The 14,205-nt window shown below is 51.2% G+C and overlaps 1 protein-coding gene across 4 annotated transcripts in view; it reads left to right on the top strand.

The window, feature by feature from the left end:
* Positions 1-7,876: 7,876 nt before the first annotated feature.
* mymx (myomixer) overlaps positions 7,877-14,205 on the top strand; it is a 44,533-nt gene continuing 38,204 nt past the window's right edge. For 2 of the 4 annotated variants that reach the window (XM_029251443.1, XM_029251442.1), the window contains exons 1-2: positions 7,877-8,904; positions 11,291-11,392. In XM_029251443.1, the coding sequence (XP_029107276.1) occupies positions 8,296-8,904; positions 11,291-11,392 (711 nt within the window). In that variant the 5' untranslated portion in view covers positions 7,877-8,295. The remainder of the gene's footprint in view (positions 8,905-11,290; positions 11,393-14,205) is intronic. The other 2 variants (XM_018740136.2, XM_029251441.1) reach the window with 2 other exon arrangements.

Genomic DNA, 14,205 nt, shown 5'->3' with positions numbered 1-14,205 from the left:
GACAAATATGAGAATAAAAAGTATATCGGGTGCGAGAACAAAGGAATGAAACAAATTAAAAAGGAAAAAAAAATTGAAAGAATAAAACCAGGACAGGTGCTGCTCTTTTCATCCCGGGTGCCGTGCAGAGGGTGAGAGTGAGCGTCCGTGCCGTTGTCCAAAGTAACTCGAACGGGGTGCGAAAGATCTCGTCAACACGTTACCTCATCATGACATGAGAATGAGGTAATATTTACCATAATCTGCTTTAGGCACTCATTAAGCCTTCCAGATGACCCAGAGTTGTACTTATTAGGGAAAATTGGATGACATAACATAATTAACACCAGAATTTGACAAACTGACAACAAGTGCGCGAGAAGAGCACTCGCAGGGGTCCGGAGCCGTGTTGGGGACAACAAGCAGGGGGTTGCGCTACACACCTCACGTACCGTAAGACATCGCCAGCCAGCGGGGATGAGGTTCGGACACGCAGGAGAAGGCGATCTCAGGCTTCGCTGCGGCCGGTGTCAGTCGGCCTTTCTTTATCCCATTTGTTTTTTCCAACCTCATTCAATTAAATTAAATTAAAAACACCGCAGACATTAAACACTGCAAATAACAGCACATAAGCACGCCGTCTTCATCGTCCTACCATTAAAGTGCTCATCGTTACATCTCACAGGTCATCGCATCACCCGCAGTAAAACACATTCACTCATATTTTCCACTACTCGCAAAGTAAGAATCAGAGGTTAAAAGCGAAAATGACAGATAACCATATTAAGAGTGAAAACTTGAAACTTTAAGGAGTTTAACACCCTAAAACCACAGAGGGCGTATAAGAAAAGCGATGAAAATGGGTAACCCCGCAGGAAACGCACCCGAACTCTGATCTGAAATATAATTCAACACTCCGGCGCTACTCTGTCATCAGTTATATGAAAACACATAAACAGTCACGCAACACTGCAAAGACACATTTGTAGAAAATTATTAAATATCCAACAGCACTAAAATCCTATAAAATCAACAATGGATTTTTTCGAAACAAAAATGCTCCCTCCTCCCCAGCTGGGACTTGTCCAGAGGTCCTGGTGAACCTTGGAGGAGACCCCCCCCCGTTGTCAGTCCATCCTTAACGGCACTTTGGCTGCACGCCGGTGTCCGGAAAGGCGACCGTTCTTGGCTGCGGAGGCCACGCGCACGGCTCCGGGTTTCGCTCGTTGCACCGCGGGGCTCTGGAGGTTTCCCGCTTAATGAGGAGGTCTTACCTGCGTGGCAACGAATGTGAGGGGAAGTAGCAGAGGTGCCTTTCCCACCTTTTTCCATCCTGCCCATAAGCGAAAACAAATGTGAGCAGCACATGCTGGGATCGGGAAACGTGCCCCTGCATTCAATTAGGGGCCTTCGCAAAGGCCGCACATCGTCACGTCGCCGGGATTTACGTGGCGTCATAAAAGGAGCTGGTGTTACCCGGTCTGCCGCTGCCGTGACATCATGGGTCAGGGGTCAAACTGCCTATCGAAGCGATTCATTTTTTGTGTGTGAAAGAAAACAAGGTGTAGCGGCACCCGGCAGAGCTCCGAGGCGCGCCGACGCCCCGCATCCGGACCCCGGGACCTTGACCCCGGCGTCTCGGCAAGCGAGGGGTTGAAGGAGCGACATCATCCGTCCAGATTTCCTCCAGGCCCGATTGCTACCCGAGACCCTGTTTCCAGTGGCCCGGAGCTAGCGGTGCACAATCCTGCTCCTGGTGGACCCGCCGTGTGCTGTTTCAGTCCAGCCGAGCCTCTTTTTACTCGTTAATCGGGTACTCGGTGCATCTGCAATACTGCCATACTTGTGGCAGCAAAACGTACATCAATACCTATTTACTGTGTGCATACAGTGCTGCTTGAAAGTATGTGAACCCCCTTGCGTCCCTTAGTTTTACCACGAAATGGTTATTTAATGAGAATCGCTGTTTCTCAAGTGACATAATAGGTGTGTAAAGACCAATTGCATATGTTGCTTCAGAGGAAATGATGTGTGTGGCAGAAACACGGAAGTAGTGCAGGTGCAAAAATAAGCGAAGCCCAAGTTGCGCCGGTTAAACCAAGCAGGTGTCACGTCCACGCCCGCAACACAAGCAACAACACCTGACTCCGCACTAGCTCCTGCGTAATCGCTCACCCTATAAAGACCCTCTTCAGCTGCCGTACCGTTGCGGAATCTCGTTTGGGACAACCGCCCTTCCTCACGTTACTACACTCTTGCTCTGTCCATGATCTCCGGTTTTTTTGACTCCTTGCTTCGTTCTCCCACCACGCCCACGGATCCTCGTTCCTGTCCCGTTCGCCGATCGACCGACCCTTCGCCCGTCCCCGGTTTTGAGACCTTGCCTCTTCCCTCAACGTCTAACGAACAACGCCGCGCTTGGGTTCAGCCGTCTCGGCTCCCTGTGTTCCGCGTGACAGAAGGTGAGTAGAATCAGGGGTGTAAATTATAGTCATTTATTCATTTCATACATTCATTTTATTATTTTATGGAAGATAATAGACATCCTAGTACAGATGGGTAGGTTCACATACTTTCAAGCAGCACCATAAATATATATACGGGATTATTGGTGTTAATCAATTAATCAGGAATAAAATCATTTTTAGGAAATAAGCTGAGCCCTCAGCTAATGGGGATGGTTTGGAATCATCTGAATTTTGCAGCTGTAGCACCCAGCGCACCCCCTCACCCCCCCTGAGGGCTCCGCTCGGACACCGATCCGCAGAGACGGTTCGTGTCGCGACGCATCTTTGTCTGCGGGAGCATCTCCCAACCACTCAATGTCACTCAAGGAAACTGGGACTTCCTCATCTGCTCGCTGTCTTTTCCCGTCTCCCGCCGCCTCCACACCGGCTCTGAGACCAGCGCGTTGGACTCGGGTGCCGGCCAACCGGGCAGATGGCTCTCCGTCGCCGGCGCTGTCATTACTCCGCTGCGAATGCTGCCGAAGCGGAGAAACATTCGCTAACCAGCCCTGGTGGTCCACGGCGCTACCAGGATAAAGAGACGCTCAGCGGCGGCCGCACCTGGCGCCCGCTACCACCTCCCGCTCTAATTGCCCCCTCCTTATTTTGGCCCGAAGAGTTGGGGGCGGAAGGGCAGTAATGCGCCCCAGACGCTCCCTGTCTCTGTGACCCCCACCACCCCATCCCAGACACCTGGTATCGATCAGCACGACCACGGATAAAAGGCACCAGTCCACCACCTTACAGCTGCGGATTCTCGGCAGACGACCGTCCCCTCGGAGCTCAGCAGTCCGGTCTTGTGATCCTTACCTCCTCCACGCCTCCCACGGCACGGACTCTTGCTCGGCCCTTCGACCACGCGTTCGGATCTTCGTCTCGACAGAGTTCGCCCATCGACCGATCGTTCGCCCGTCCCCGACCGCGAAACCTGCCTAGCCCCGCGGTGCCTAACAAGAGATCCTGCACTTGGGTCCAGCGTCCCGTGTGTCGTGGCGGTCTCACGGCCTTCGCGTGTTTCGTGCCTCACCCCTCCCTGGACGCAAACCACACAACATGAGAGCAGCAGCTCCGTCACCCTGGAAATGGAGCAGCATTCTGGAGAACGTCCTCATAAATAGCACAGGGGTGACATGACAGCACGGCGTCTGTGGAACCTACAACCGACCTCCACCTCCCAGCGGTACTAAAATTCAAACTATTAATAGTTTTAATAATAATAATAATAATAATAATAATAATAATAGAAAGTGATGGTTTTTCGTGTGAAGAAAATAAAATTATTTACCTTGACATTTAAGCTTTAACGATCTACAATTTGAAATGCTCCAAACCCAAAATGATGGATTTTCCCCTTTTTAAAAGTCCAGGCTTCAACCTTAGAGGTATGACTCATATGCAGTTGGTGCCAGTCGCCCCAAATTCTTTCCAAAAGGGCAGATTTCTCTGGTTAGGAGTTTTTCGGAGCGCAAACGGGACTCGGCACGCGGGGCCGGGTTTACTGTCTGTCTATCTATCTATCCATCTAAATACACCGAAACAAGCGGAGCAGGCAAAGCCATTTCCCAGCATGCCCTGCTCGGTTACACCAGGCCTTCCAGAGGGTCTCTTCTCTTGTTTTCACCGAGCCCATAAACAATAAGGCACTACAGAGCGCTGCGGTATTTCTCTGGGCGATGACTTCATCTGCATGCCACGCAGCCCACCGCACAGATAAGAGGAGGAGGTGATGGGGGGGTGTCATGAAAAAAGACTCCCTCCTCCCCTCCCCACCCCCCAGCCAGCGCTGGCCCCTACAGGTGTGTGGAAGACGTCAGCCTGCAGGCATGCTTGCAATGTCACCCCGCCACATCCCGCAACCCAACATCCCCCCCACAGACCGCATCGCCCCGGGTGTATGGGGGCAGCGATAAAGCGATGAGGTCTTGCTGTCAGAGCTGCTGATGCAAGGCATTCTGGGACAGGGATCACTCTGCCCGTACGGCGCGGGGGACATTTGTCATCGAGTGTTTCCTCTGCTCGTACATTCCCCCCTAACTCCACCCAGCGTCACGCAAACGGCATCATCCTCCACCCCATAAAGGACTCTCTGCACCCGAACATTCGTTCGTCCGAAATTTTTCTCCGGAGCAACTTACGCTTATTTACCAATTTATACGGCAGGGTAACTTTTACTGTGCCGTTGTAGGATAAGTACAGTGGTCAAAGGTACAAACCTTTGGGGGTGCCTCCCTCAACAGCGGCAGCCCTCGAACCCTGTTCTGCGTTGGTGCTTGCTGCTGGCGGGCGACGGAGCCATCGAACCCGGGGCGCTGTTTACACGGGTGCTCAGCCAAACCCGGCCCAGAAGGCCGTGCGCCTGTAGAGAGTTACGAGCGTTAGGTGTGTAATTTTCTACCGCTGCTATGTAAAGACGTGGTGCGGCGCATTTCCGAGCGACCGAGGACCAGCTGAGCGGATCTCGCGGTGTTCCGGTGACCTAAACGGTACGTGGAACCGAAAGTTACAGCTCTGGGCAGCGATCACTAGGGGCATTTATGCAAAAACGGAAAGAACGTACAGAAAAATCCATAGAATCGCAGAGTGCTTTGGTAATTTATTCTCAATATCTAAATTAATCAGACCTTCAGTAGGAAATGCGTTGAAAAAGCCGTCACGTTTTAAAACAACCTAGGAAGAGCAGCAGGGGCATATGGGGCAGCAGGTGGCGTAGTTTACAGTTCCCACCTTCTACTCGAAGGCCCTGGGTTTGAATCCCACCTTCTGCTGTGGTACCCTTCATCGGGGCACTAACACTGAATTACTATAGTAAAAAATTAGCCAGCTGTATAAATGGGTTTATTATTGTAAGGAACTTAGTATCGTAAATCAGTTTGCCCAAAAGCATTGGTTAAATTAATATATAAAAGATAAATGAGCTCCGGAATCCGTCCAGTTTTGTGCAACATATGAAAATCTTGATTTCCATGGTCACTTTGGTCACTTTCCTCCGCCGACCCGAACAGGAGCGACTGCGGCCCTCAGTCGCTTCGTTGTACGGACACCCTAGTGATGTCATCTGTCCCAGAGTCCCTGTCCTTAATAAAACAAGTTATGAAAAGCAGCCGTATCTACTAGTGGCAGAACTAAACTCACCCAACAGGTACCGTGCAAACAAAGTGTTTGGAGGTAAAAGCAAAAAGACCAGATTGGCCACGACCCCCCGGTGTTCTTTCCCGTCCCCCCGACTGTTTAAGGGTGCCGAGGGGTCGGGCTGGAGAAGCAGCGGGACCGGGCAGGGTGGACCGGGGCGGGCAGGAAACATGCGGAAGGTGTTACGGTGGCCCGGCCGCAGCCGGTTCCAATTAGACAGAGCAACGTGCCCCCAAACTGCGGCACCTCTCTTTTCGTGCTCCTCCCTAAATGTTTACTCGACAAGTGCAAAAAACTGTTTTTTATCGTTGCTTGGAGAACAGCGGGGGGGTGGGGGATGTCTTCGGAGAACAGCAGGAACCTTTTAGTTTGTTTTGTTTGTTTTTCACAAATTAAACCCTCTGTTTGAGCTCCACGCTGCCCACCTTGCAACACATGTTTACCTACGTAAGATGTGTACCAACGCAATAATCACACGCTGCGATGTTAACACTGCTCATAACACACTTTTTAGCTTTTATTTACAGCAGTCAAGATACAGGGTGGAGGGGCACTGAGGCTCAGGCCAGGGTTCGAGCATGAACTTGCATTTGCTTATTTAGCTGATGCCTTTCCTATACAACTTGAAACGTTGGGTTACTTACCCATTGATACGGCCGGGTAATTTTCAGGGCAAGTGCCTTGATCAAGGGTATTAGAGCAGGAGGAGGGACTCAAACCTAAGTCCTTTGAACGTGAGACTGGAGTTGTAACCACTGCGCCACCTGCAGCCTTTTTTTCAGCACACGAATGAAGCCTGGAGAAGGTTAATAATCAGGTTTGTCAGCCACTAAAGCCAAAGCGCCCCCTGTTGGCCTGTAAGGAGACTGCAATTTGTGGGGTTGCAGGACAGAAAGGAATCCTGATGTTTCTCCAGAGATTCCACACACATGGTGGATTTTGCAGATCAATTCAAATTTGTCTGAGAAGCTGCGGTGGAACATTTCCTTCGCATCTTCTGATGGCCGACATACGGACACGCTCTTTGGACAGGGAGGCCGCAGCAGCTAATGCCCGTGGACCGACCCTAACCTGACCGTACGGTGTAACGCGCAGCGATTTATCTCACGTCTGCCATCATCTGCAGCACAAGCGAATCATTAAAAACTCGCCTGTCTGCGTGTGGGTGTGTGGCGTGATAGTCGGTCACACGGATCTTTGGGGATCGCGGCAGTTCTGTTCTCGGTTCGCATCGAGGCGGTCGGCCCCGGCCGTGTCGGGCGCGCGACATCAAAGCGGCTTGCTGAGAAAGTGCGGGACGGAGCACATATGGGTGTGATTTCTCAAGTGTTTTCACAAGACAACATCCCCACCCGGGGATCACAACTGTTTTGGTAGCCTGGCAACAGGGCGGCGCCAGGTGCTCACGTAGGGTCGCCGAGAAGGTCTCGCACGGCAGCTTCCGTGCAGGACGTCGCCCTCCTTATTTCTCTCGCTCTCTATGAGTCCCTGATCTCCTGCTCTCCCCTCTGACCCCCTCTCCCTAGACACACACACACACACACACACACACCCCCATCATCTGGGAGGACCCCAGGGGTGAAAGCTATCAATTGCACCGAACATTTGTCTTTTCCCGGAGGCCTTTCACTTAAAGCAGCTGCCGGAGGGGCTCTGCGGACGCAGTCGCCGGAGGCAGCGCGCAACCGGACAACTGTGCTTCAGCAGCGCTGAGAGGGGAAGGTGTCCGAGCGAAGTGGAGCTCTTCGGGACACATGGGAGACGAACTCCCTGGGAGCTATCGGAAACCCCCCCACCCCGCACCAGGGCACCAGCTCCAGTCGCAGCTCCAGGAGGGAGCTCTCCTTCTTCCTCGGACTCGTTCGGCTCTTCCAGCAACCTCCTGGAGGAGAAGTTCTGCCCCTGAGAGGTCACCGCAATGCAAACTGCTCTTCCTCCGCAGCCCTGAAGGCGCTTTTGTTCCCATCACTCGTTGACAAGTGAGGTCTGTAGTCTTTCCGAATTGCCCGCTTTGCTTTGTCGCGCTCAGCCCCGCTCTCCCGGGAGCCGGAGGAGGGCAGCGGTTCGGCTCGGTTCGGGTCGGTTCGGCTCGGCTCGGCTCGGCTCGGCAAGCGCTCCTCTTGCCGCGCATCTGAGCGCTTGTCTTCTCGTGCCTGGAGAGGAAGTTTTGACAGCACGCACACACACACTTTATTTAATTAACTTATTTTTTTTTGCGGAACACCCCCCCCCCCCCCTCCTTTCTCCTTTCCCCTCCTCTCTCTCCCACTCCCTCTTCTTCTCATTCTTTCGTGTCTTTTCTTTCTTTTTTTCCCGCCCCTGGCAGCATGCCTGCCGCTCTCCTCCTGCTCCGCTCCCTCCTTATCAGGTTGCTCGGCAGCACTTTGGCGCGATCGGCGGCGCAGCTGGTCGCGCGCGCTCTCTCCGCCGCCGCGGCCCGCCTCGGCACCCTGCTGCGCCACATCTGGGCGCGCGTGCGCTCGCGCGAGTCGCGCGAGGCCGTCCTGTCCTGCGTCCTCTGCGTTCTGAACATGAGCAAGAAGGTGGACGGCTGAGCGCGGGGGGCGACGCCGGGGCGCACGATCTGCGGACTCCACCTCGGGGTTTTCACTTCTTCTCCCACTTCCTTGCGTCTCGCTCGCACCGCGTGTGTCCTTCTCGGACCCGGACCGGAGCCACCATGTCGGAGAGCGTCGCGAGGAAAGTGCAGCCGTTCACCATCGGCACCAGGCTGTCGGTCCCCGCCGCCGTGCCCGCGGACCACTTGCTGGCCGGGCGGCCGCTGGACAACCGCAAGGTGCCGCGCAACCTCAACGAGCGGGTGCCCTGCCTGTACCTCGGGCAGAGCGGGCTGCCGCTGCGGGGGGTCCCCTCTGACCCGCGCCCGTCCTCGTCCCCGTCCCCGTCCCCGTGCCCGTGCCCGTGCCCGGCGGCGCAGGTGGAGAGCCGCCAGCAGCGGCGGCGGCGCGAGGAGCCGTGTGACGAGGACGCGCTCAACAGGAACGCCGCGTCGCCCACGGCCACCTCCAGGTCGATCCGCAAGATCACCATCTCCGGGAGCGCGCAGAGCCCCGGGGAGCCGGGACCCCCCGCAGGCGAGCCACCCCGCAAGCTGGAGAGCGCCGCCAACAAGAACAACAACAGCAACAACAACAACAACGTCATCGCCGTCGACAACAACAACAAGAACGACAACGAGAACGGCAAGAGCAGCAAGGCTGGCGCGAGGTGCGCGCTGCCGCGGATCGTGGGCGTGAGCTGCGAGAACAAGCCGCAGTCCTACTTGAAGGTACGGATCCCTTGGCTTGATTCAAGGAGAAGGTCGCTTTTTTCGGCGCTCCGCGCGCGCACTTCGCGCACTTCGCAAACTTACGAAGCGTATCAAATGATGCGCTGAGCGCGCCTTCATTTATAGATTGTTTCAAAGAAAGAGACAACTTTCTTTGAATTAAAGACGTATATATTCTGACATCCTGCGTAGCGCAATACACCTTTTTTATTATAACAACAGTGCGCTTCTTCTTGGTATAATAAACACGCCAAACCCTGGGGATGCGTGGATGGGGGGGGTTATTGGGGTGGCGGCACTTACTGGAAAAAGAGTCAATTTCACTCACCTGGGGGTTGGGGGCAGTGTGAAGGACCCAGTAGTGACACCAGATGGAATTCAGTTTGGTGACCTGAAAAACGATGTAATTTACTGGAATTACTGAGGCGTGGGGAGTGACAGAAAAAAAAAAAAAAAAAAAAAAAAACAGTAAAAACATTGCATATTCAGATGAAAGACTTATTAAAGTCAACATTTCCGAAACAATATCTTGGACAAGAGGGGGGACAGGAGAGTCCCTGCACGGGACCCTTCGAACCCGCGGCCAGGGCTTCATAGCCGCACTTATGTCCACACTTGGGCCAGAATTTAACTGTTGGATTTAGGATGTGGGCAAAAATAAACTGCCCTCACAAAAACACGCCGTCAAAGATGATGATGATGATGATAATAATAATAATAATAATAATAATGCATTGGAGTTGAAAAAAGGTGACATTGAAATTATAGTTAATTGAAGTGCGTCATATTTAAGTCTCATTTAATTCATGACTGTTTACACGTTTATCCCAATAAAACAAAAAATCAGCAGAAAGTTTAAACTAGAGAAAACTTACAAATGCTTGTATTTCCTACAGAGCAAATAAATATGTGTAACAATGTAAAGCGATTAAATTTTAAAGCTCAGCTTTTACATTTCGTTTCTCATTGATCATTCCGTCGTTCTCTCTTTGTGTGTGTGTGTGTGTGTGTGTGTGTGTGTGTGTGTGTGCGCGCTAGTGCTTGTCGGTATTTTGTTTAAACATCGTGTTCTAAACCATGTTAGAAATCATTCTGCTGTCAGAGAAATAAAAAGCAAGTCCGGATTTAGTCGCGCGGGGAAACACACACACACACACACACACACACACACACACACACACACTGACTGTGCTTGTGGTGCTCCTGAGGACATAACTCGGGAAGATTTTGAATTAGTGACGTTCGCTTCGGAAAGAACTGCGACCGCAAAACTCACGTCTCCCCTTGATGTCTTACTTAGAAAAAATAAATTAAAATAAAACAAAAAAAAAAAAATGAACGCGCGTGGACCGGCGGCGGCGGAGTCACATCATTACGTCCCCAGCCAGGTCCGCTGTGCTGCGCAGCACGGAATTCCCACTTGTTTCCCGAGGCAACGAGAAATAAACAGAGGGGCAGAGAGAAGGAGGGAGCGCCGCGGGGCAGGAAGCCACAGAAATGCACAGATTGCAGCGGAGACTTTCACTGTAAACAATGCGCTCAGAGCCATGACGTCACCGTCGAAACGGTCCGTCCCGAGCGAGACAACGGCGCGCTTCAGGAGCGCGCGGGCAGCGCAGCGGCTTCGTGACTCAGTGGAGCAGCGCAGCGGCGGGCGAGCGCGCGCGCGCGCACGGTGGACCGCCAGGCTGCCCCCACTCTTGTGCTTTCAATGGGCTCCCCCCATGATTTCCTTATAAAGACCCTCCTTTCAGTGACACACATTTCCTGGAAGATCATTACATTCGTTTATGAACTTGACCCTTTTCTCCAAAGGGCTTCTACTAGTATAATGTCCAGCTACTTACGATTATTTACCCGTTTATACAGCTGGGTAACGCTACTGGAGTACTTTAGGATAAGGACCTTGCTCAAGAGCACTACAGCTGGAGGTGGGATTCAAACCCGCGACCCAAAGGCAGCAGCTCTGAGCATCGTGCTTCCGGCGGCCCTTTATCAGTCAAAGGAGTGCAGGAATATTCGTCCCCCTTTCCCATTCCTTCCACGCGCGATCACGGTTTACAGCCGAAACAACGAACGCGACCCTTGTCATCAGCCTTAATTTCTTCTTTTGCTTTTACATGTTCCAAAATTCGGCAGGACAACGATGCAGGTCGAAAGAGCTTTTCCAGCGGATGAAGGTTAGGCGCTTGAGTCAGTAACGTATTTGCTGATGGAGCTCTAGGTGTGGACAGTAGCAGCTGAACACATTTTCTTGTTTTAACTTTTTTCTCAGGACAAAATATGCTTCTTAAGACGATAAGGGCTCTAAATGGGGAAAAACCCCTCTGGCAGGTTTTATTAAATCATTTTAGACTCTGTGTCTATTTTTGTCTTGATCTGCCAGGTGTTGCTGAGGAAAGATGCCAGCGTTGAGCAGCAGGCCTTCCTGGCTGAAGGTTCGAGTCGACCGCTGGCTGCTGGGGACAGGACCACCTCCACCTCCCAGGTGTTGTACCGACAACTGAGTGACGTAGAAATACGTATTTATCACGCATTCTGAAATTTGCCTCCCCTCCATCTCCTTCGCTGTAATTAATTAGAGCAAAACCGTATAAAGTTCCATTCCCCGGGCAAACAGAACATGACATTTGACTGAAACTCTGGTGAATAAAGCGGTTTCGCTATCTAGCTATTATTAGTCCGTAAATCAGAGACACTGTACTCTCCCAGGTGGTGATGCCCTGTAGGTCCTGCTGCTTCCGTCACCCCTGCCTCATTATTTTTTGCAAAAAAGTTCAAACAGACTTATGTGAACTAATAATGAATTATTTCACATTTTATTTGATTTCATAATCCCAAGCGCTTTTGTTCTGAAACTGTCATCCTGATTCGGTGGACAGCAGAATATGCCATACTTGCATTTACAGTAGAACCTCGGAACTCGAACTTAATTTGCTCCAGAAGGGCGTTCGAGTTCTGAAAAGTTCGAGTTCTGAATCAATTTTTCCCATAAGAAATAATGTAAATTGGATTAATCCGTTCCAGACCCCCAAATGATTGCCTATTAAACCTATACACATACATACCTGATGCTTAAACCATAAATAAAAAGTGTAAAACCCATAAATACATGAACATCAGCTTTACCTTTAGCAACATGAGCTGCTTTGATGGTCTCTTTATTTTTCTCTATTGCGCAAATCGTAGATTTAGGCATTCCATACTGTGCAGCCAGATCAACCACGTGAACACCTCTAATGTGTTTTTTCAGTAATTTCCTTTTTAACCTCTATCGTGGCTCTCACGATTTTCCTTTTTGGCTGATTGCTCTCCCTAGTAACCTTCTTAGGACCCATGATGGCTTATTTAATAAAAGATATTAAAAAAACCACGAAAACACGTGGAAATTCAGAGCACAATTCAGCGGGATGTTAACTTCGCGAGTTTTCAGGCAAGACTGACTCATGCCGAGTCATACGCACCCTTTGTTTTACGAGAAAAAAGATGCGTCACGTGTCCGACATGTTTTAGTCTGAAAGGTTCATCGGTTCGAGTTCCCAAATTTTGTCCGAGTTCTGAGACATTTTTTTCTCGAACGACTCGTTCGAGTTCCGAATTGTTCGAGTTCAGAAGCGTTCGAGTTCCGAGGTTCCACTGTATTTATTTGTTTATTTATTTATTTTTTACTTATTTAGGGTGGCTATTCCATAAAATGCAGTATATTTAAAAATTTCCAGTGTTGCCAGTGCTCAGTTGTTCAACGCTGTATGCCAATCTGTTGAGAGGCGCATTTTATAAAAAAAGGAATTGAGTTAATTGAAGATGTCCAGGTCCGTGTTGCAAGAACGTCTCCCTCTTTAGAGTTAAGGGGAAGAGCTTTCCCTCCATTGCTGAGCTTCCATAGAGGCTGACATCTGTGGTTTGAATGTCCATATGTCTTGGTTGGGGTCCCTCATGTGCCTCTTCTTTCTATGCTCTGTAATTATATTCCGGTGTTGGAAATCACAGGGGATGAGTGGGACACCTTATATGTTGCTCTCTGGGGCGACTTCTAAGTGTGCCATGAATCATGTTGAAAATGGCCCGTGTGTGCAGCGAGAGCCAGCTGCGTGTGTGATAATGGTCTCTGGGAGTTTAGGAAGTGATGTCATAAGTGTGACCGCCGAGTGAGACGAAACAACCAGTTACTCAATGTCCTAAGCACCGTTTTTCAGAGTAAAAGTGGAAGTGAAGCTTTTATGGTGGTTTGGGGTCAAAGCGGGCTGAAGGTTTAAGGGGGGGACTCCACTTTGATGGCGCAAACCTGCAGATCGACCACCTCGGACATGGATTGAGGGTCTTCCCTCTTCGGACATTTGTTTGCGTGGTACTTGGACCGAGCTGCCTGAGTCCAAAACTCGAGTCATCGCAAATCCGAACGAGTGCTTCTTGGGCTTTGTTACGCCCCGCACTTGGAAGACGGATACACTTCTTCTTCTTCTTCTTCAACCTCTTTTTCTTCTTCTCCTTCTTCTTCAACCTCGTCTTCTTCTTCTACTTCTTCTTCGTCTTCTTCTGCGTCTTTGGAAAACATGAGATTAAGATGAATGTCAGGGGAGGACGAGCGGGGAGAGAACAAGTGACGTAGGGCTTCAGGATGCCAGTATTGGCTCTTCATCCCAAGGAACCGTTTCCTCCCATCCCACACCCGGGTCATCCCCGCTGCTAATGACTGTGTGTTCACCCCACAAGTGTGTTTTTACCAACGTTCGCAATTGGCGTGAGCAGTAAAGATAATCAGCGAGACAAGCTGTCGGGAAAAACCAGTGTCACCGTCCAAACGTGTCGTTCTGAAACGCACCGCCCTGGTGCTGAGAGAAAAACACAAACGGTTGCATGGTGCCATAATCGCCCGGCGCCCTTTCGGCCCAGATGCTTCCTGGGAAAAAAGAGGGAAAATAACGCCGTGGAGGAAATTCTCCTCATTTGTCCCCGCTGACGTCTCACGCGGCGCTGACAGTAATTTCTGCTAAGTGTGACCCGGGGCCTGTCTCACACATGTTTGCGATGGCGCTCGATTGTATAAGAGGTGTAATTAAGGGGTTTAAATGGACACTTCAACATTCCGTCCCATTGAGGTGATTAAGGTGCGGCGCCCCGAACGTACGCGCCCACGGCCGGTCCTCCGCATAGGGACAGCGGAGTCCGCACGCTTTGTGCTGTCTCTCCCGCGGTTCACGTATGCCGTTCTCATGCCTCAGCAATGCATGCTCCATTAATATTTGTGGAAACCATATGCGGAAGATGGCTTGGGACGAGGTGCGGGGGGTGCGCGGGAGA

The sequence above is a fragment of the Scleropages formosus genome, chromosome 4 (genome assembly GCF_900964775.1).
Source record: "Scleropages formosus chromosome 4, fSclFor1.1, whole genome shotgun sequence".
In the NCBI taxonomy this organism is placed as follows: Eukaryota; Metazoa; Chordata; class Actinopteri; order Osteoglossiformes; family Osteoglossidae; genus Scleropages; species Scleropages formosus.
This window is presented reverse-complemented; position numbering and strand designations above follow the sequence as displayed.